Source organism: Eptesicus fuscus, chromosome 9, assembly GCF_027574615.1.
Source record: "Eptesicus fuscus isolate TK198812 chromosome 9, DD_ASM_mEF_20220401, whole genome shotgun sequence".
NCBI lineage: Eukaryota > Metazoa > Chordata > Mammalia > Chiroptera > Vespertilionidae > Eptesicus > Eptesicus fuscus.
The window spans coordinates 98,094,802-98,115,955 of record NC_072481.1 but is presented as its reverse complement, the minus strand read 5'-3'; the positions used below and the strand labels follow the sequence as shown (position 1 = coordinate 98,115,955).

The window sequence follows — 21,154 nt, the reverse complement described above, 5'->3', positions numbered from 1 at the left end:
GGGAGGCAGCAGATCCATGATTTTCTCTCATCCACTGATGTTTCTGTCTCTCCCTTTCCCTTCCTCTCTGAAACCAATAAAAATATATTTTTTAAAAGTTTCCCTAAACGTATTTTCCAGCTTTTGTGCCTTTTGCTGTTACCTCAAGTTTTGTGTCTGCCCATCACCATTCTAACCACTTTTCAGGAACCACCTCATTCTGCCTCAGCCTTTGCTTATCTTCTAATCTACCTCATCGCCTGTACCCCACCGAAGGAAAATCACAAAAACCTCCAGACACTGGTGGCACTTAATTTGCACTGCTTCTGCTCTGTAATGTCCTGGGTCATCTCACATAATCCTAGGGGCTAGACTCCACGTGGACTCCTCCAGGAGGGCTGGATCTGCCCATCCTCTGGAACCCCAGATCATCGTGCAGGCCTTTGTAAGTACCCACAAGAACCTGCTGCAGCCGAAACCGGTTTGGCTCGGTGGATAGAGCATCGGTCTGCGGACTGAAGGGTCCCCGGTTCGATTCCGGTCAAGGGCATGTACATTGGTTGCAGGCACATCCCCGGTAGGGGGTGTGCAGGAGGCAGCTGGTCAATGTTTCTCTCTCATCAATGTTTCTAGCTCTCTATCCCTCTCTCTTCCTCTCTGTAAAAAATCAATAAAATATATTTTAAAAAATAAAAAGAACCTGCTGCAGTGGATTTGTAATATAAGAAAAAATGAAACATCTTAATTCATGGAACTTACTTTGAGCAGGGACTTCAGAAGTTTCAAGATAGAACACTCTTTCAGGAAAGTTAATTAATTAGCAAAGCCTATGAAAATTGTCAAGCATTTGCTATTTTAAAAAAAATCCTATATAATAAAGAGCTAATATGCTAATTAGACCAAACAGCAGAATGTCTGGATGACAAGCAGGGGCTGTGAGGGCCGAGCCCCTTGCATGAATTTCATGCATCGGGCCTCTAGTTTACATATAAACATTCAAGTGGTGAGACTTTTATTACTTATCCTATTTATAGTTTGCAGGTACACAGATCAAGGTTCCGATATTTAACTGAAAATTAAATCTATTTGTTATGATCTACTAATCAGTATGTTATAAACATACAATACTTTGTGACTTACAATTGTAGCCCTCCCTGGTTAAATTTACCTAACACTGCTTTTATCATCCCATTTGTTAAAAGGTACATCACTTTCTCTCCAGGTGTGTTAAGACAGCTGTCTGCAAAATACTTTACCATTAAAATGCCTTACATTTGTGTCCAGACTTGGAAAAGTGCTTTAAAACATGTATCTTTAAGTACCATTTTCAAGGAGGCTAATCAACTCAACCAAGACAGCCCTATATTTAATGTTTATATGGTAAATTCTCTACATATCAAAACTGCCAAAATTCAAGAACCTACCCATAGCTCTTAAACTTTGTCTAGTGTGTTCAGAAATTGTCTGGTTTGCTTGTTAAATTTGCAGATTCAAGGTTCTTACCCAGAAAAAGTCTGATTCAGTGGATCTGGGGTGGAGTTTACTAGCATCCCCAGGTATTCTGATGCAGGTCTTCCCAGATCTCAATCTGAGAAGTACTGACATTACCCCTGCTCCGGGGCACGACAGGGGTGTGTTTAAAAGGGATGTAGAGCCCCGCTGGCTTGGCTGGCGGTTGAGCGTGGACCTAGGAACCAGGAGGTCACGGTTGGACTGACTCTCAGTAAGGAAGGGCTTCTGCCCGGCTGCGGGCTCCATCCCCAGTGTGGGCGTGCAGGAGGCAGTCGAGCAGTGATTCTCTCTCATCATTGACGTTTCTATCTCTCTCTCCTTCTACCTTCCTCTCTAAAGTCAATAAAAAATATATTTTACAAAATAAAAACGGGAATGTAGAAATCTCTCCGTAAAGTCCACTCCCAAAACAGCTGTCACACCCGCACAGATAACTGGTGATTCAGGAAAGAAAAGAGGGTGGGGTGGGGCTGAAAGTTCCTTGGAGTAAGTAAAAAGGCCACAACAACCGAGGGAAAGAAACGTTTCTTTCCCATCTCTGCGCTCTTCTGAGATCATCCCCCAAACACCTGCCGGGACCGACGGGAAGGCGGCCCGCGCTCGCCCCGGTCACCGCCATTCTCCGCCTGTGAGAGGCCGCAGCCTAGGAGGACCCGGGCCCCCAACCCTCGGGCGCGCGCGCAAACCACCGCTTCCCGAGCGGGCGCCCCTCACCTGCCATGCGGCCGCAGCTCTGGCTCTGGGTCGGGCTCGGGCTCGGGCTCCCCTGGCTCCCGCTCGCCCGTGGCCGCCGGCAACGCCTCGGCGTCCTCCACCGTCACCTCAGCCGCCGTCAACGCCCCAGCCGGCACCCGCGCGGCCCAGGTAGGAGCCGCCGCAGCCCCCAGGCCAAACGCCGCCTTCGCCGCCGGGGCGGGTAGGTCGTGGGCGCGCCCCGCAGCTTCCGTCAGCGCCAAGAGCCCCAGCAGCAGCCGCAGCAGCAGCGGCGGCGGCGCCCCCGCGAGCGGCCCCGAGCGGGCAGCGCGTTCCATCAGCGGTCGGCCCGGCGCGCGCGCATGGAGGTGAAGTCGCCGCAGACCCCGAGCAGCCGAGCTGGGGATCCCAGCAGCCTGACAGCAAGCCCGGTCCTCCCGCCACGTCTCACCGCGGTCTCCGCCACCGCTACTTGAGTGACAGTCTCCCTCGGACATCACCCATTGAGCAAACTTTCCGCGCGTCTACTCTCCGATTGGCTGCGGCCACTGCCACTCTGGGAACCCAAGCCAGTCCTGTTGGAGAAGGTGGGCTTTCCCCGGTTGTCAACATCACGCCTGCCAATCAAATCGTACTGTCCCCTCCGAGGCCCGGCCCTGTTCCGGAAGCGGTTAGCCGTAGAAGACTAGAAGTTCATTGGTGGAAGCGCGCAAAGCTCTGAGGTAACTTCTTCCTGATTGGTTGGAAGAGGCACTTAATACGTGGCCAATTCTGACTGTGGAAAGGTGGGTCCCTAGTGACAGGAAGGCTTGGAGGCGAGTCCTGGGTGCTCCAGAGGCGGAAGCCCTTAAAGGAGCTGCCACAGTGGCTCTTCTGGTGTGTTTAGAAAGGCCAAAGCAAGGCGAGAAACGTAAGTGACTGCGCAAGCCATGTGGTTAGAAGTGAAAGAGATGAAGTGGTTTTAGAACACCATATCGCGTGCAATCCCTGGGGTACTGAGAGGTAAGGCTTTTAGTAATGCCGGCGATCTAACAGGAGATCCTGTCGGCTCAACACGCCCCTTCCCCTTCGGAATTCTTCCAGTCACAGAGCAGAACCGCGACTTTAACCTGAGCCTTCTGACCCTGCTGTGGCATGCTTTGTACCTCATATCGGACTTGGGAGAAGAAAGAGAGAAAACTGCAAAGGTCAAAACTGGAGATTTGAATATTCAGCTAAGGAATTGGAACCTCGTGCAGCAGTTAAGGACACCCTGAAGATTTTTGAGCAGAGGCGTGAAAGAATGAGAGTTATGGTTTAGGAAGATGCATCAGTCAGCGGTGTATTCAAAAGAGTAGCATCAAAGATGAGAAGAGTAACTGGGAAGCTATTGTCCCATCAAAACTGTGAAGGGGGCAACAGGGGATAAGGACACATATGTAATACCTTAATCAATAAAGAAAAAGAAAACTGTGAAGATTTTTTAAAGATACTGGCATAAACATGCTGTAATTTCTGAACATCCAAAAGCAAAACTGAAAAAAGCCTACTTCCCCCCTCCATCTTCCACCACATTTTCTTGCTCCTACAAATACAGCAAAATTGTGCTGCTATGAACATAGGGGTGCATATATCCTTTCTTATTGGTGTTCCCAGTTTCTTAGGATATATTCCTAGGAATGGGATTACTGGGTCAAATGGGAGTTCCATTTTCAGTTTTTTGAGGAAACTCCATACTGTCTTCACAGTGACTACACCAGTCTGCATTCCCACCAGCAGTGCACGAAGGTTCCTTTTTCTCCGCATCCTCGCCAACGCTTGTCTTTGGTGATTTGTTGATAATAGCCATTCTGGCTGGTGTGAGATGGTAACGCATTGTCATTTTGATTTGCATCTCTCGGATAATTAGTGACTTTGAGCATGTTTTCATGTGTCTCTTGGCCTTCCTTCTGTCTTCTTTTGAAAAGATTCTATTTAGGTCCGTTGCCCATTTTTTTATTGAATCATTTATCTTCCTTTTATTAAGTTGTATAAGCTGCCTGTAGATGTTGGAGATTAAATCTTTATCAGTGATAACATTTGCAAATATGTTCTCCCATACAGTGGGCTTTCTTGTTGTTTTGTTGATGGTTTCTTTTGCCGTGAAAAAGCTTTTTATTTTGATGTAGTCCCATTTGTTTCTTTTCTCTTTAGCTTCCATTGCCCTAGGAGCAGTATTGGTGAAGAAATTGCTTCGGCATATGTCTGAGATTTCTCTGCCTGTGGATTCCTCTAGTATTTTTATGGTTTCCCATCTTATGTTTAAGTCCTGTATCCATTTTGAGTTTATTTTTGTGTATGGTGTAAGTTGGTGATCTAGTTTCATTTTTTTGCATGTATCTGTCCAATTTTCCCAACACCATTTGTTGAAGAGACTGTCTTGACTCCATTGTATGTTCATGCCTCCTTTGTCAAATATTAATTGAGCATAGTGGTTTGGGTCAATATCTGGATTCTCTATTCTATTCTATTGATCTATATGTCTGTTCTTGTACCAGTACCAGGCTGTTTTGAGAACAGTGGCTTTGTAATACAGCTTGAAATCTGGTATTGAGATCACTCCTACTTTATTCTTCTTTGTCAGGATTGCTGTGGCTATTCGGGGTCTTTTTTTATTCCAGATGAATTTTTGGAGAGTTCTTTCTAGGTCTGTGAAATATGCCATTGGTATTTTAATGGGGAGTGCAGTGAATGTGTAGATTGCTTTGGGTAGTATGGACATTTTAATGATGTTGATTCTACCAATCCATGAACATGGTATGTTCTTCCATCTGTTTACGTCTTCCTCTATCTCTTTTTTCAGTGTCCTGTAGTTTTCTGCGTATAGGTCTTTTACCTCCTTAGTTAAGTTTATTCCTAGGTATCTTAATTTTTTCGGTGCGATGGTAAATGGGATTGCTTTTTTAGTCTCTCTTTCTGTAAGTTCACTATTGGTGTATAGAAAGGATTTCTTGGCATTAATTTTGTATCCTGCTACATTGCCGAATTCATTTATTAAGTCTATTAGGTTTTTGATGGAGTCTTTCAGGATTTTTATGTACAATATCATGTCATCTGCAAATAAGGACAGCTTTACTTCTTCTTTTCCAATTTGGATGCCTTTTATTTCTTCTTCTTGTCTAATTGCAGTTGCTAATACTTTCAGTACTATGTCAAACAGGAGTGGTGAGAGTGGGCATCCCAGTCTTGTTCCTGTTCTTAGGGGAAATGGTTTTAGTTTTTGCCCATTGAGTATGATGTTTGCTGTGGGTTTATCATATATAGCTTTTATTATTGTTGAGGTATGATCCTTCTATTCCCACCTTGTTGAGAGTTTTTATCAAGAAAGGGTGTTGGATTTTGTCAAATGCTTTTTCTGCATCAATTGATGTGACTATGTGATTTTTATCTCTCAGTTTGTTTATGTGATGTATCACGTTTATTGATTTGTGGATATTGTACCATCCTTGCATTCCTGGGATAAATCCTACTTGGTCATGGTGTATGATCTTTCTGATGTACTGCTGGAGCCGATTTGCTAGAATTTTGTTGAGGATTTTGGCATCTCTGTTCATGAGGGATATTGGCCTGTAATTCTCTTTCATTGTGTTGTCTTTATCTGGTTTTGGTATTAGGGTGATGCTGGCTTCATAGATGGAGCTTGGAAGTGTTCCTTCCTCTTGAATTTTTTGGAATAATCTGAGAAGGATAGGTTTTAGTTCTCCCTTGTAAGTTTGGTAAAACTCTCCTGTGAAGCCGTCTGGCCCCAGGCTTTTGTTTGCTGGAAGCCTTTTGATGACTGCTTCAATTTCATCCATAGTTACTGACCTATTGAGCTGTTTAGATTCTTCCTGATTGAGTTTTGGAAGGTTATATTTTTCTAGGAATTTGTCCATTTCCTCCAGGTTGTCCAGTTTGTTGGAATAGAGTTGTTCGTAGTATTTTGCAACAATCCTTTATATTTCAGCAGGGTCTGTTGTTATTTCACCTCTTTCATTTCTGATTTTGTTTATTTGGGTCCTCTCTCTTTGCTACTTGGTGAGCCTGGGTAGAGGTTCATCAATCTTGTTTATCCTTTCAAAGAACCAGCTCTTGGTTTTGTTGATCTTTTGTATTGTTTCTTTGGTCACTATGTTGTTTATCTCCGCTCTGATCTTTATTATTTCCTTCCTTCTGCTTACACTGGGCTTTTCTTGTTGCTCTCTTTCTAACTCTTTGAGTTGTAGGGTTAGGTAATTTATTACCATTGTTTCTTGTTTTTTGCAGTAGGCTTGTAGAGCTATGAACTTCCCTCTCAAGACTGCTTTTGCTGTGTCCCATAGATTTTGGATTGTTGTGTTTTCATTGTCATTTGTTGCCATGATGTTTTTTATTTCTTCCTTGATCTCTCTGGTAACCCAGTCATTGTTTAATAGCAAACTGTTTAGTCTCCATGTGTTTGATTTCTTTGGGTTGTTTTTATTGTAGTTGATTTCCAGTTTTATGCCACTGTGATCTGAGAAAATGCTTGATATGATTTCTATCTTCTTGAATTTGGAGAGACTTTGCCTATGTCCCAACATATGGTCTATCTTTGAAAATGACCCATGTGCACTTGAGAAGAATGTATATTCTGTGGCTTTGGGGTGAAATGTTCTGAAGATGTCAATTCATTCCATCTGGTCTAGTGAGTCATTTAGGATTGATGTTTCTTTGCTGATGTTTTGTTTAGAGGATTTGTCCAATGGTGATAGTGGGGAATTAAAGTCTCCTACAATGATTGTATTGCTGTTAATCTCTCCCTTGATATCCTCCAGGAGTTTTTTTATGTATTTGAGTGCTCCTGTATTGGATGCGTATATGTTTACCAGAGTTATTTCTTCTTGTTGGATTGCTCCCTTTAGTATTATGAAGTGGCCTTCCTTATCTCTTGTTATGTCCTTCACTTTGAGATCTAATTTGTCAGATATAAGTATTGCTACCCCAGCTTTTTTTTCATTTCCATTTGCCTGGAAAACCTTTTTCCATCCCTTCACCCTCAGTCTGTTTGCGTCATTTTTTCTGAGGTGGGTTTCTTGTAAACAGCAGATATATGCATCTTGTTTTCCTATCCAATCTGTTACCCTATGTTTTTTGATTGGGGCATTTAATCCATTTACATTTAAAGTTATTATTGATAGGTACTTATTTGTCGCCATTTTTATTCTATACCCGTGTGTTCTTTCTTTGCTTCCTATTTCTTCTTCTTCTTCTTCTTCTTCTTCTTCTTCTTCTTCTTCTTCTTCTTCTTCTTCTTTTTTACAGCAGACCTTTTAGCATTTCTTGCATTGCTGGTTTGGTGGTGATAAATTCCCTTAATTCTTTTTTGTCTGTGAAGCTCCTGATTTCACCTTCAATTTTGACTGATAGCCTTGCTGGTACAGTATTCTTGGATTCAGACCCTTCCTTTGCATGACTTTGTATATTTTATTCCATTCCCTTCTGGCCTGATGAGTTTCTGTTGAGAAATCAGTTGCTAGTCTGATGGGGTTTCCTTTGTATGTAACTTTCTGTCTCTCTCTGGCTGCTTTTAAGATTCTTACTTTGTCGTTGGTGTTGGCCAATTTAATTATAATGTGCCTTGGTGTTGGTCTTTTGGAGTTCATTTTGCTTGGGACTCTGTGAGCTTCTTAGATTTGTGTGGGTTTTTTCTTCCCTATATCAGGAAAGTTTTCCGTCATTATTTCTTCAAACAGGTTTTCTATTCCTTGCTCAGTTTCCTTTCCTTCTGGAACCCCTACTATGCGGATGTTGTTTTGTTTTGTGTTGTCCCAAAGTTCCCTTAGGCTCTCCTGCTTTTTAATCTTTTTTTCTAGAAGCTGCTCTACTTGGGTATTTTTTTCCCACCTTGTCTTCTATCTCGCTGATGCGGTCCTCTGCTTCTTCTAGTCTACTCTTGATGCTTTCTATTGAGTTTTTACAGCAGTGATGTCATTTTTCATTTCTTATTAGTTCTTCTTCATTTCCTCTCAGTTCTTACTCATATTGTCGAATTTGTCTTCCCTTCTTTTCAGCCACCTTATGACCATTTCTCTGAATTCTCTCTCTGATAGGTTGCTTGCCTCTAATTCGTTTACTTCCTTTTCTGGTGATGCCTGCTTTTCTTTCATATGCAGGCTGTTTCTTTGTCTCCCTATGGTCTCTCTTCTCTGGATATCTGGTTATGTAGTTCTCTCTCTCCTTTCCGTGGTGTAGTGAAGAGCTCCTTTGAGTCCAATCGTTTGCGCCACCTGGGGAGCGGTGTTCTGGGTCTCACAACTGTTCAGCAGTCGCTGCAGTTGTGGATTTTCAGGCCTCCAACAAGATCCACTCTCCCCTTCAAGATGGCGAGATTTCCCCCTCTGAGCCCGTAGCTCCGGAGGGGACCCAGTTGCCGTGGGGGCTGCCCTGTCAGGGGAACCCCATCCAGCAGTCCCCTACCTTCTTTTGGAGTTCAGCTGTCCCTTAGCTTGCTAACAAACACTGCCCATGCGAACCTCAGCTGTTCTTTCTTTCTGCTCCTGGAAAAGACTTGGAACACGTCTCTATTCTGCTGCCATTTTCCTCCTGAATCCAAGTTTGGCAGGTTTTTATAAAATTAGACATACACTTACCATATGACCTAATAATCCTTCTCCTGGTTACCCATTAGAAATGAAAACACATGTTCACACAAAGACCTGTATGCAACTGTTTATAGCAGCTTTACTCATAATTTGCCAAAGTAGAAACACTGAAAATGTCTATCAACTAGTGAATGGATAAGTTGTGGTCCACCCACATGATTGAATACTACTTTAATAAAAAGAAACAAGCTACTGATACATGAAGGACATAGATGTATTTCAGATACATTGTACTAAATGAAAAAAAGTAAGATACAAAGAACTATCTACTGTATGATGCCATCTGTATGGTAGTTAGAAAAAGGCAAAAGTATAGTGACAACAGGTATGCGATTTGACTACAGAGTGTCACAATGACCCTTTTTCAGGTGATAGAAATATTCCAAATCTTGTTTGTGATGGTAGCTCTGCAAGTGTATTAGTTTGTCAAAACTCATAGAGCTATACATCTAAAAAGGCTGGATTTTAGTACCTATAATCCTCACATTCAAACAAAATGAACAAAAAATAAATAAGCCTTTTCTCTTTCATCTTGCCCTGAAAAGTACAGGAGGATGTAAAAACTAAGATTTTATTTGTTTGAAAACTGAAATTTCACAGGTTCTTAGCTGGTTAAGTGACAAGATAAGATTAACTGTGACTTGGTTTGATGTAACACAATGACACATAGATAGGAAGTTGGGGGATGCATAACTTTCTTAGCATTAGATGTTGCTTGTTTTAGGTAGCAAGGGTGGGAGAAGAAATTTCAGAGGTTCTGGTTAGGGAATGCAGAGCATACAACAAGCCTCACCTGGTTCAAACCTTTAGAACAATGGTTACACTGATGTCCTGTGTCAGAAGGTCCTGGGAACCCCAGAAACCTTGCCTGAAGACTGGGGGCTGTCCCAGCTGTGCCCAGGATGCAGTATGTCAATGCTTTTCTCAGTGTGGTCCTTGACAGACTTAATCAGACAAGAATGGGGTCAAGAATACCCATTTTAAACCACCCTCCTAGGATATTCTTTTTTTTTTTTTTAATATATATTTTTATTGATTTCAGAGAGGAAGGGAGAAGAAGAGAGAGATAGAAATATCAATGATGAGAGCGAATCATTGGCTGCCTCCTGCATGCCCCACACTGGAGATTGAGCCAGCAACCCGGGCATGTGCCCTTGACCAGAATCGAACCTGGGACCCTTCAGTCTATAGGCCGATGCTTTATCCACTGAGCCAAACCAGCTAGGGCTAGGATATTCTTATGTACACTAAAATTATATGGCAGTTTAGAGTTAATATGTTTCTTAAGTTGTGGATTCTGTGAAATTCATTCTTCAGTATACCAACAATTTCTTTACATGTGTATAGTTTATACCAGAGATCATTCCCTCCACTACCACTCCTACCCACCCCTCAGCTCAAAGGCCTTACTTAAACTTCTCCATTATTGTGGACTAGAAAATTCCGCCTGGCCATTGCAAGTTCATCTCAGCTGCTTGCAGTCTGACTGTGGTTCACCGCTACCTCACCTTAGTCACTACCTGGAGCTCCTGGACACCACTACCTCACCGTAGTCACTACTTGGAGCTCCTGGACACAGCCCTGCATAGAGCCTGCCCTATGGTTGCCACATGTTTCAGCTCCAACTTTATTCTCTGTACTCACCACAGAAGACTGTATGTGCAGATCAAACTTTATCAAAAGGTTGGGGTAATTAAAGAGGAAAGAACCCCCAAAGTTCAACCCACCCTAGTGGTCCCTTACATGTATACCTCTTCATAACTGCTCTCCTGCCCTTATTTGCCTTTATCTTTGATATCCCTACTTTCTTTTTCCCCCTCCTATCCGCAGGAATTGGTCTTAGCCCAGGACTCACTGCCTCCCTGTGTGTGGGTCAGCTCTTGTCCCAGTAATTCTACATTACCAACCACCCTAAGGCACAGGGGTGCATCAATAGCCACTTACTCTTCCTCCAGCATCTGCACGCCAGCTGGGGCTTAGCTCCAAACTGAAGTAGTCCAGGTCTCCTCCGCTCATCTCTCTTCCTCTGTGGAAGAAAGGGCTACTCAGGGCGGTTCTCATGGCAGTCATGAAAATTCAAGAGGGTGAGCCCCACACGCATAGTTGAAACCTCTGCTATTGTATGTCTGTTAACATTCTTGTAGCCAAAGTATACCACACAACCAAGTCCAAAGTGGAAAGGTGGGCAAACACATTGCACACACCAAGAGGCCGGGGCTAGAGCGTAGGTATGCGTTACTACCACCAGGGAGAGAAGACTTGGGACCACTCATTCTGTCTGCACACCCATCATGAGTATTGGTTCCCTTAGCTGCAGATTGAGTCTACAGAAATGCCTGAGGCCTCACCAATACAGTATTGAGCATTATCAACTCCTGAATTTACATAGTCCAGTCCAGTCCTGGACAGATATGGATGCTTCATTCTGATCCTCTTGAAGATCTCTCCAAAAGTGGGGTTTGCAGACAAGTATGCAGAAACAAATCTTTGCATATACATGCATGCATGCAAATTTACATGTGCTTGTGTGCATGTGTACAGGCCCAGTTATACATGCCTTTTTTTAAAAAAGGTTACTCTCAGAGACTTTCAAAGGCTAAACTCTTCAGTAGAAAAATGATTTTTTCTAACTGCTATATAAATTACAATAATCCTATTTCATAAGATGTCAGGACTTTAATGTAAAGTCAGAAATAGCAGAGCCTTTTGTTCAACCTTGCTTCTTCATAATCAAAGCCCTGAGGACCTGCCAAAATAAGCAGCCAGGAGCTGGACCTCAGTATCTCTAAATGCCACACTCCCTCAACTACACAAAGACTGTTGCACTGGAATATTCTTTCTTTTAATCCTCACCTGAGGATATTTTTTCCATTGATTTCAGAGAGAGGGAAAGACAGAGAGAAATATCAATGTGAGAGAAACACATTAATTGGTTGCCTCCTGCAGGCGCCCTGACCAGGGCCTGCGGAGGAGCCTGCAAGGGAGGAGCCTATAACCGAAGTAAGTGCCTTCAACCGGAATAGAACCCGAACCTTTTGGTTTACAGGCCAATACTCTATCCATTGAGCAAAACCAGCTAGGGCTGCACTAGAATACCCAAGGGCTTCATTGCTTCCATTTTCTGTTGGGGTAGTTTTATCTTTCCAGTAGTATGCAATTCTTCCAATGTAGAAGGAAATGGAGGCACTAATTAGCACTAATTTGGGAAATCCAAGTAACTTGCTGTGTGCTCTGGGACAATCGGCTTCTCCCTAAGCCTTGATGTGTCTTCTGTGATAACCTGCACCAGATGCTATTTGGCCACTTGTACCAAGAGCTCCCTGAGGTCATTTTCAATGGTCACTTACACCAGGTACATTCTTGGATCACTTGCACCAGGGAATTTCTTTGGTCACTTTAGTTCTACTTTTCTATAATATTATGCCTTTTTTCTCTGTAGAGAATATTTACACAATTTTACAATTAAAAAATCTAAACCACCAGGTAGCAATAAGTAAACCCAAGTAAAAGTATCACTTTAGCCCGGCTGTGTGGCTCAGTGGTAGAGTGTCAACTCATAAACCAGGAGGTCATGGTTCAATTCCTAGTCAAGGCACATGCCAGGGTTGTGGGCACAATCCCCAGTAGGGGGCATGCAGGAGGCAGCCAATCAATGATTCTCTCATATCATTGATGTTTCTATTTCTCATCTTTCTCTCTCCCTCTCCCTTCCTCTCTTAAATCAAAAATATATATATATATATATATCACTTTATACCACTAACCATAGACAAAATTATTTCTCACATGAGTACTGCCAATATGTTCTTCATGGTCAGCAATTACAGAATAAGATAATTTTTAATTTTCTGTTTTAATTTGGATGATAAATTTTTAAATTAAATATAATTTTAGGATTATCTCTTTGGCTTTTCAGGCCCAAGTATGCAACTTTCATATAAGATCTGGTTTTATACCAAATATCTCACTGAGAATGACTGTAAAGTTAGATTAAAAACAAACACATCTTGTATGGTAACAGAAGGCAACCAAGGCGTCTAGGACTTGAGGGGCTAAGAATGGGGAAGAAAAAAAAAAAGCAATAACATCAGGGTAACACTCTCCATTGTTTCTCTCCTTGAGACATTTGCTACATTACAAGCATACAGTGCATGCCCTGGCTGGTTTGGCTCAGTGGATGAAGCGTTGGCCTGTGGACTGAAGGGTCCCGGATTCGATTCTGATCAGGGCACATGCCCAGGTTGTGGGCTCGATCCCCAGTTGGGGGCATGTGGGAGGCGGTCGATCAATGATTCTCTCTCATCATTAATGTTTCTATCGCTCTCTTCCTCTCCCTTCCTCTCTGAAATCAGTAAAAATCTATACTAATAATAGACTAGGGCTGTCATAACCAGACGGACTGGTCCAGGCCGGAGCTCCACACAGGTGCACTGGGCCCATCACCAGGTGCAGGAAAGTGGAGTCCAGGTGGGAGCTCTGTGCAGGCTCACTGGGCCCGCCAGGCGTGGGGAAACCAGAGTCCGGGCGGGAGCGGCCCGAGCACATGTGGCTGGGCAGCCTCACGGGCCGTGCAGATGGATGGACCGCACTGGATGGACCGCGCTGGATGGCGCCGGTGGGCTGAGTGGAGAGCCATAGAAGTATGGAGCTGTTAGGGCAGTGGCCTGCGGGGCTAGTGAGGCTGGGGCACCAGGTAGGCCCCAGGTCCTCAGGCATTGCCAGGGGAGCATGGCCATCCTGAGTGGGAGAAAAAGCCCTTCTTTCCAGAAGAATGCGGATGGTTTAAATGTGCATAGAGAAACTGCAGTGGTACCGACATGACTATGTCAATTCCCCGAGCTGCCTGTTGGTGCCCGACTGCAGGCTTCACTGTGGGGTGTGGGCCAGGACATGGCCTTGGCAGCTGGACTCACCCCCCCCCCCCCCCGGCATCGCCTCAGCATCACGACTTCACAATGTCACCCGCAAGTGGCCATCACTGTTGGTCTCTGGGCCCCAGTGAGCCGGCATCATGCGTGCTCGGGGCAACGCTCTCTCTGTTTCCGTGGAAAGGACACCGTATGTGATGGGTGCTGTTGACTCCTTAAGGTTGAAACGGGGCAGCCTGAACTTGCTTACGACGTGATCTTTTCTCCGTATTTTACTGCACAGTCTTCTCAGGCTCAGGGAACCGGCAGCCACGGGAGCGCCAGCTTGGCCATCCCACACAGCCAGGTGCCACCAGGAAGCACAGAAATGCCAAAGCCCCAACGGAACCCGCTGTGAAACAGACCCCAGTTCACATACTGGAGCGGAAACAAGAGAACAGTGGCACCTGTTGGACCTCAGCTGGGACTGTGCCCGCAGGTCTGTCTGCAGGGTTCCTGCACCCTGGCCGTGGCCCAATGGCCGAGGAAGCTCTGCAAGCCTTGATTCTGGAGTTACGGATCTTAGCACGTAGGCAGGTGCACAAAGGTGGAGTCGGAAATAGCAAGGTTAGACTGTGTGTGTGTGCATTTATACACATATATGCCCGTTTCCCCCAGTCTTTTTCTGAGCTGTTTGAGAGCATGCTCTACACATGACAGGATGCCCGGATACTCCCCTGTGTATTTCCCAAAAGCAGACACTCCTACATAACAATTCTCCACCCGACCACGTGAGGAAATCTCCATTCAAATGGTATTAAGGTTCAATCCACAGACCCCATTTGAATTCTGACAACTGTGTCAACAATGTTCCCCACTCCCCACCCCCAGGATCCCATCCACCTAGGATGGGTCCTCTGTCATTCCTGTCCCTGACAGTTTTTCAGTTTTAATTAAAAATCGTAGACTTTTGCTCTAAAAATTTTTTTTAATAAATAAAAATAAAGAAAGATCCGCTGGCGCTCCAAGTTAGGAGCCAGTGGTCCCAGATTGTGAGAGGGATTTCCGACTGTGGGATTGGGCCTAAACTGGCAATCAGACATCCTCTGAGGGGTCCCAGTTTGAAATGAGTATTATGACAGCCAACACAAGGATGTTGGTTGACATGGGGGCTTGGGATCACTATGACAACTGAGGCAGCAGAAACTATGACAGAGGCTATGGTTCCGGGACAGACAGTGGCAGAAGAGCATTTGGTAGGGGGTATTATAGAGATGATGACTACAGAGGAGGGGGGCACGCTTTGAAGACAAACAGAAATATAACAAACAGAGATGATTATTGATGTGACAGAGGTTCATCCTAAAGACCCAAACTGACTCTAAGGCCTCAGAGTATTCATAAGGAAGATGATTCCTCTGCTAGCAACTCACAATCCATCAGTCAGCCTCTCTCTGTGGAGGGACAAAGCCTGTTGACACAGCTGCTAGAGAACAAGAAGCAGAGGAGCAGCTATGGAAGGACAGGAGACATTGCAGTGTGAGCTGGATGAGTCAAACTAGAACATCAGCCTCAGAGAGACACCCACACTGGTGAAGTGAAGGGACTCAGGAACCAACTGGATGATAGAAGACGAGGAAGTGAGTCACCACAGACTGGGACCTCAGTCATATCTGGCAGAAATGCAAGAAGGAGAGAGAGTGAAAAGTCTCACTTAGGAGGAAGACTGTCACTCTCCAACTTCTAAGTCTCCAAAACCTGAACTGAACAGCCTCTGAAAGTAACGCTAGTCCCTCCACCCTGAACGGCGGCAGCAATCTTGGAGAAGAAGAACAATGCTATCCCCCTCGCCAAAGGAGAATGCTTAGAAATCTAGCATTCATTTTTGATTTAAAAAAACACAACTCTCAGCAAAGTGGGAATAGAAGGAATATACCTCCACATAATTAAGGGCATATATGACAAACCTGCAGCCAACATCATACTCAATGGACAAAAAACTAAAAGTGTTTCTCTTAAGAACAAGAACAAGACAGGGATGTCTGCTTTCACCACTTTTTAAAAAAAATTTATTTCAGAGAGGAAATGGGGAGGGGGGAGATAGAAACATCAATGATAAGAGAGAATAATTGATTGGCTGCCTCCTGCACACCCTGTACTGGGGCCCAGGACTCTTCAGTCCGCAGGCCAACACTCTATCCACTGAGCCAAACTGGCTAGGGCTTCACCAGTCTTATTCAACATAGTACTGGAAGTCCTAGCCCCTGCAATCAGACAAGAAGAAAAAATAAAAGGCATCCAGACTGGAAAGGAGGAAGTAAAACTGTCATTATTCATAGATGACATGGTATTATTGTACATAGAAAACCCTAAAGATTACGCCAAAAAACTACTAGAACTGATAAATGAATTCAGTAAAGTAGCAGGATACAAAATTAGCATCCAAACTTCGATGACATTTTTATACAATGAACTCTCAGAAAAAGAAACTTAAAAATCCTATTTACTATCGCAACAAAAAAATGATACCTACGAATAAACTGAACCAAGGAGGTGCCCGGGGTGAGCACCTCCATGCACAGGTGATCTCTCCAGGACCAGGAGCAGCTGGAGGAGAATGAGGTGCTGCAGCCTGCATTTGGCCATCTGGAGACCTCCAGCATTGCCCTGGCCTCCGTCTGCAGACAGCTCCAAAGGAGGCTGCCCCTGAGAGCAGTCAGCCTCAACCTAGGCCCCTCCTGGAAACACCTAGAAACCCCAGAGCCAGGGCAGCAGGGCCTCCAGGCTGCAGCTGGCTCAGATAAGAACACCTTGGGTGCCATGTCCCAGAGAATCCAGGAGTCCTGCCAAGGTGGCACCAAGTGGCGGGTGGGAACCTAAGTGAAAGCCAGGGGGAGGAAGAGAGAGACACAGAAGGTCAGTAGCCCCCCAGCTCGCAGCCTGAGCCAGAGGAGCACCCGACTTTCTGGAACCGCCTCTGCCCGCTCAACTCTGGGCCCCTGGGAGAGGGAGCATCACCGCCACTCCACTTGGCCTGCTGTGGAGGTCCAGGAGGGAGGCCGTCTTCCGGAGCCCCTACTTCTCTACAGAGCCCTTCTACCCCCTCCAGTGAATCTGACAGTGACGTAGAGCCATTGGGGGCAGGAATCCAGTGTCTCCAGAAGCTGGCCCAAGAGTGGGACGAGGCCATGTGGCTGATGAGAGCACTGACATGACCATTTTCTTCTTTGAGGCTGAGGACAGTGCCCTTCAGGTAATGCCCTCCTCCCAAGCATCTTCCCTCCTGAGCACCTTCCCCAGCGTCCTCTTCTTCCTCCTCTCCTCCTCCTTCGTGAGCACATGTGCGTATTTGGAGACACGTTAAAGAACTGAGTCTTCTGGAGAAACCCACAGGGCTGATGCCCAGCAGAGTGGGAAGCCTGCCGTCTTCCTACCAGTTTGGACCTGAGCTGCTGACCTCAGTGACCTTCCAACTTCTCGGCTTTTGGGGAAAGGCTCTGGTGTCCTCGCTCCCCCTGTCTGGACTGCAGTGAGGGGCACGAAGTGAGCCATAGTTGACCGCCATGCCCCCAAATCTGGGATCTGTGCCTCCCCTCCAGTTCCTGGAAGGAAAACCCCAAGGAGTTGGCAGTGCCCCTAGGCCACTGCTAACAAGGACCTGACTAACAAGGCCCAGGTGAGGGCTGCTTGTGGCTTCTGTCTCCTGCTCTGGCCACATCTGAGCCTGGCAGAGACCACCTGCCACAGCTCAAGAGTGACTCCGGGACACCTGGGAGTGGAGGGGGATTATTCATCCTACTCCCCTTTTGGGTTTGAAATGCACCCCACACTTGAGCCTTGTGGTTGCCTCTTTTGCAATGTGAAGTGCAGGCTCCAGAAGGTATTTGAGAGCTCTGAGCAGTGCACCCAGGAGCAGGGTGGGCTAGGAGTCACCCTGTGTCGCCAAGTGCCCAGGCTATTGGGAACCAGCTCCTGTGCCTGCTCCAAAGGAAAGGATGGGAGAGATTTCCAGGCTCTGAGACTCCGGCCCATGGGTACCTATTTATGTTTTCAGCACAGGGCACTGTGGGTGGCAGGGAGGAGTAACACTACTCTGGTAGCAATTTCTGCCCTTTGTAAATTATTTAAGGAATCTGCCTTGTCATTTTATTAGAAAGAAATCAGTGTGTAACTTCCCTCTATAATGTTGCTTTTCCATAATAAAGACTCTCATCCTAGCTGGTTTGGCTCAATGGATAGAGTGTCGGCCTGCGGACTGAAGGGTCCCAGGTTCAATTCTGGCCAAGGGCACATGTCTGGGTTGTGGGCTCAATCCCCAGTAGGGGGCGTGCAGGAGGCATCCAATCAATGATTCTCTCTCATCATTGATGTTTCTATTCTCTCTCTCCCTCTCCTTTCCTCTCTAAAATCAATAAAATATATTTTTTAAAAATTAAAAAATAAAGACTCTTTCTGATAGACTGACAAATCTCAGAGATTTGGAGAAACCCACAGGGCTGATGCCCAGCAGAGTGGGAAGCCTGCCGTCTTCCTACCAGCTTGAACCTGAGCTGCTGACCGCAGTGACCCACCACCTTCCAACTTCTCGGCTTTTGGGGAAAGGCTCTGGTGTCCTCGCTCCCCCTGGACAGGTGAGGGAATAACTAGGGAACTTATATACATACTAGAGGCCCAGTGCACGAAATTTGTGCACTTGTGAGAGTCCCTCAGCCCAGCCTGTGCCCTCTCGCAGTCTGGGAACCCTCGGGGGATGTCCAGGGAATAGGCCTAAGCCTTCAGTTGGACATCCTTAGCGCTGCCACAGAGACGGAAGAGGCTCCCGCCACTGCCACTGCCAGCCGTAAGCCCGGCTCTGGCTGAACGGTGCTCCCCCTGTGGGAGTGCACTGACCACCAAGGGCAGCTCCTGTGTTGAGCGTCTGCCCCCTGGGTGGTCAGTGCACGTCATAGCGACCGGTCGTTCCGCTGTTTGGTCGATTTGCATGTTAGCCTTTTATTACATAGGATATGCATAGCCCATGGACACAGACAATAGTGTAGTGAGGGCTGCGGGGAGTGGAGGTATGCAGTGGAGGGGATCAATGTGGGAGGGAGGGGATATCTGTAATACATTCAACAATAAAGATAAATTTTTATTTTTATTTCAGAGAGGAGGGGGGAGAGAGAGAGATAGAAAGGTCAATGATGAGAGAGAATCATAGATTGGCTGCCTCCTGCACATCCCTGACAGGAGATCCAGCCTGAAACCCAGGCATGTGTCCTGACTGGGAATCAAACCATGACCTCCTGATTCATAGGTCGATGCTCAACCACTGAGCCACACTCTCTGGGCAAAGATAAAAAATTTTAAAAAGAATGAATAGGAGAGTTCAGTAATATAACCATATACAAAATATACCAAAACTAATTGTTTTCTTGATGTACCAGCAGTAAGTCTATGGAAAATAATGAAATATAGATTCTCATTCATCATTTTAAAAAAAAGAAAGAAATAGAGGAAGATACAAACAAATGGAAACATATGCCATGTTCATGGATTGAAAGAATTAACATCATTAAAATATCCATACTGCCCAAAGCAATCTATACATTCAATGCAATTCCTATTAAAATACCACTGGCATATTTCCACAGATCTAGAACAAATATTCCAAAAATGTATATGGAATCCCCCCAAAAAATACCCTGAATAGCTGCAGCAATCTCGAGAAAGAAGAACAAAGTTGGAGGAATCACAATACGGAATATCAAACTATACTACAAGGCCATTGTAATCAAAACAGCCTAGTACTGGCACGAGAACAGACATATAGCTCAATAGAACAAAACAGAGAGCCCAGACTCGACCCAAGCCTTTATGCTCAATTAATATTTAACAAAGGAGGTAAGAGCATACAATGGAGTAAAGATAGTCTCTTTAATAAGTGGTGTTGGGAAAATTGGCAGGTACATGCAAAAAGAATGCAACTAGACTACCAACTTATACCATACACAAAAATAAACTCAAAAGGATAAAAGACTAAAAAATGTAATTTGTGAAACCATAAAATTCCTAGGAGAAAACATAGGCAATAAAATCTCAGACATCTTATGTACTAGAATTTTTGCTAATACATTTCCTATGGCAAGAGAAACAAAGGGAAAAATACAGAAATGGGACTACATCAAACTAAAAAGCTTCTGCACAGAAAAAGAAACCACCTTCAAATGCAAAGGGAACCCACAGTATGGGAGAGCATGTTGGCCAAAGATATATCTGATAAGGGGTTAATCTCCAAAATATGTAAAAAAACTCATACAATTCAACTAGAGGAAGACAAACAATCCAATTAAAAAATGGGCTATGTACCTAGAAACAGCCCAAGTGCCCAACAGTAGACAAGTGGATAAAAAAGCTGTAGTACATTTGCATAATGGAATAATATTCAGCTGTAAAGAAAAAAAGAGGGTACGCTTAACGTTTGCCACAGCATGGATGGACCTGGAGCGTATTATGCTAAGTGCAATAAGCCAGTCAGAGAAAGACAAATATCACATGATCTCACTTATATGTGGAATCTAATGAATAAAATAGAACCAGAGACATGGAAGTATGGCACAGACTGATGGATCTCAGAGGGAAGGGGGAAGGCAAGAAGGGCAGAGAATAACCAAAGAATTTATATGCATATATGTATACTTTATGGACACAGATAATAGTGAGGTGAAGGCCTGGTGTGGGGTGGGAATGGGTAGAGGGGGCAAAAGGGAGAAAATGGGGGACACCTCTAATACTCTCAACAATAAAAATAAAGTCTGGCCGGTATGCTCAGTGGTTGAGCACCAATCTGTGAACCAGGAGGTCATGGTTCTATTCCTGGCCAGGGCACATACCCAGGTTGCAGGCTCATCCCCAGGAAGGGGCATGCAGGAGGCAGTGGATCAATGATTCGCTCTCATCATTGATGTTTCTATCTCTCTCCCTCTCCCTTTTAAAAATTTTTTTAAAAAAACACCAGTAAAAATATATATATATTTAAAAAAAAAGGAGAATGCTTGGGTGAAGTAGAATTCTCAACATCCTGCTTCATCTTGGAGCTCAGACAGAGCAGCCATCCCCTACAAGGTATGGGGGGTTAGCGACAGGGGAAGTATTTCTAGCTCAACCATCTAGAAAGGACCAGCAAGGAAAAATGAAAATAGAGTGGGTGGGGTGAATGTTTCTTAAGGCCAAAGGAAAAACTCCAGTCTTGGTCCAGGAGATGGAGGGAGCAGACCATAGGAAGGAGTCAGATAGAAAAGATCGTGTAAAGAATCAAGACTCTTGATCTATACCTGAGGCAAAGAAACCTAAAGAAAATCCAGCCTCAAGTTTCAGTTCTGCAGGCAAGTATGTGGCTCTCTCCATTATGGTGAAGATGGAACCAAGGGAGAAGGTTACACTGAGTTGACCTTTATGCCCTCTGCTTTCTCTCAGTTTCTCTCTACCCTGGAACATTTGAGAGCAAATGAAAACTCTGTCTAG

At 44.9% G+C, this 21,154-nt stretch overlaps 1 protein-coding gene, 1 long non-coding RNA gene and 2 pseudogenes across 4 annotated transcripts in view; 3 read left to right on the top strand and 1 right to left on the bottom strand.

Moving 5' to 3' along the window:
• EIF2AK3 (eukaryotic translation initiation factor 2 alpha kinase 3) overlaps window positions 1-2,522 on the bottom strand; it is a 110,848-nt gene extending 108,326 nt beyond the window's left edge. For both annotated transcript variants that reach the window (XM_008154123.3, XM_028129107.2), the window contains exon 1: window positions 2,206-2,522. In XM_008154123.3, coding sequence (XP_008152345.2) covers window positions 2,206-2,522 — 317 coding nt within the window. The remainder of the gene's footprint in view (window positions 1-2,205) is intronic.
• A 93-nt stretch (window positions 2,523-2,615) lies between these two features.
• On the top strand, window positions 2,616-3,655 carry LOC129150389 (uncharacterized). 2 transcript variants are annotated; one of them, XR_008557133.1, is made up of 2 exons: window positions 2,616-2,906; window positions 3,268-3,655. It is a non-coding gene; the product is annotated as an uncharacterized LOC129150389 (long non-coding RNA). The 2 variants fall into 2 exon arrangements; XR_008557134.1 differs by lacking the exon at window positions 2,616-2,906 and adding an exon at window positions 2,913-3,094.
• Window positions 3,656-14,816: 11,161 nt separating this feature from the next.
• LOC114227286 (eukaryotic translation initiation factor 4B-like) lies at window positions 14,817-21,154 on the top strand (annotated as a pseudogene).
• Window positions 15,487-17,015, top strand: LOC103297429 (protein PIMREG-like; annotated as a pseudogene).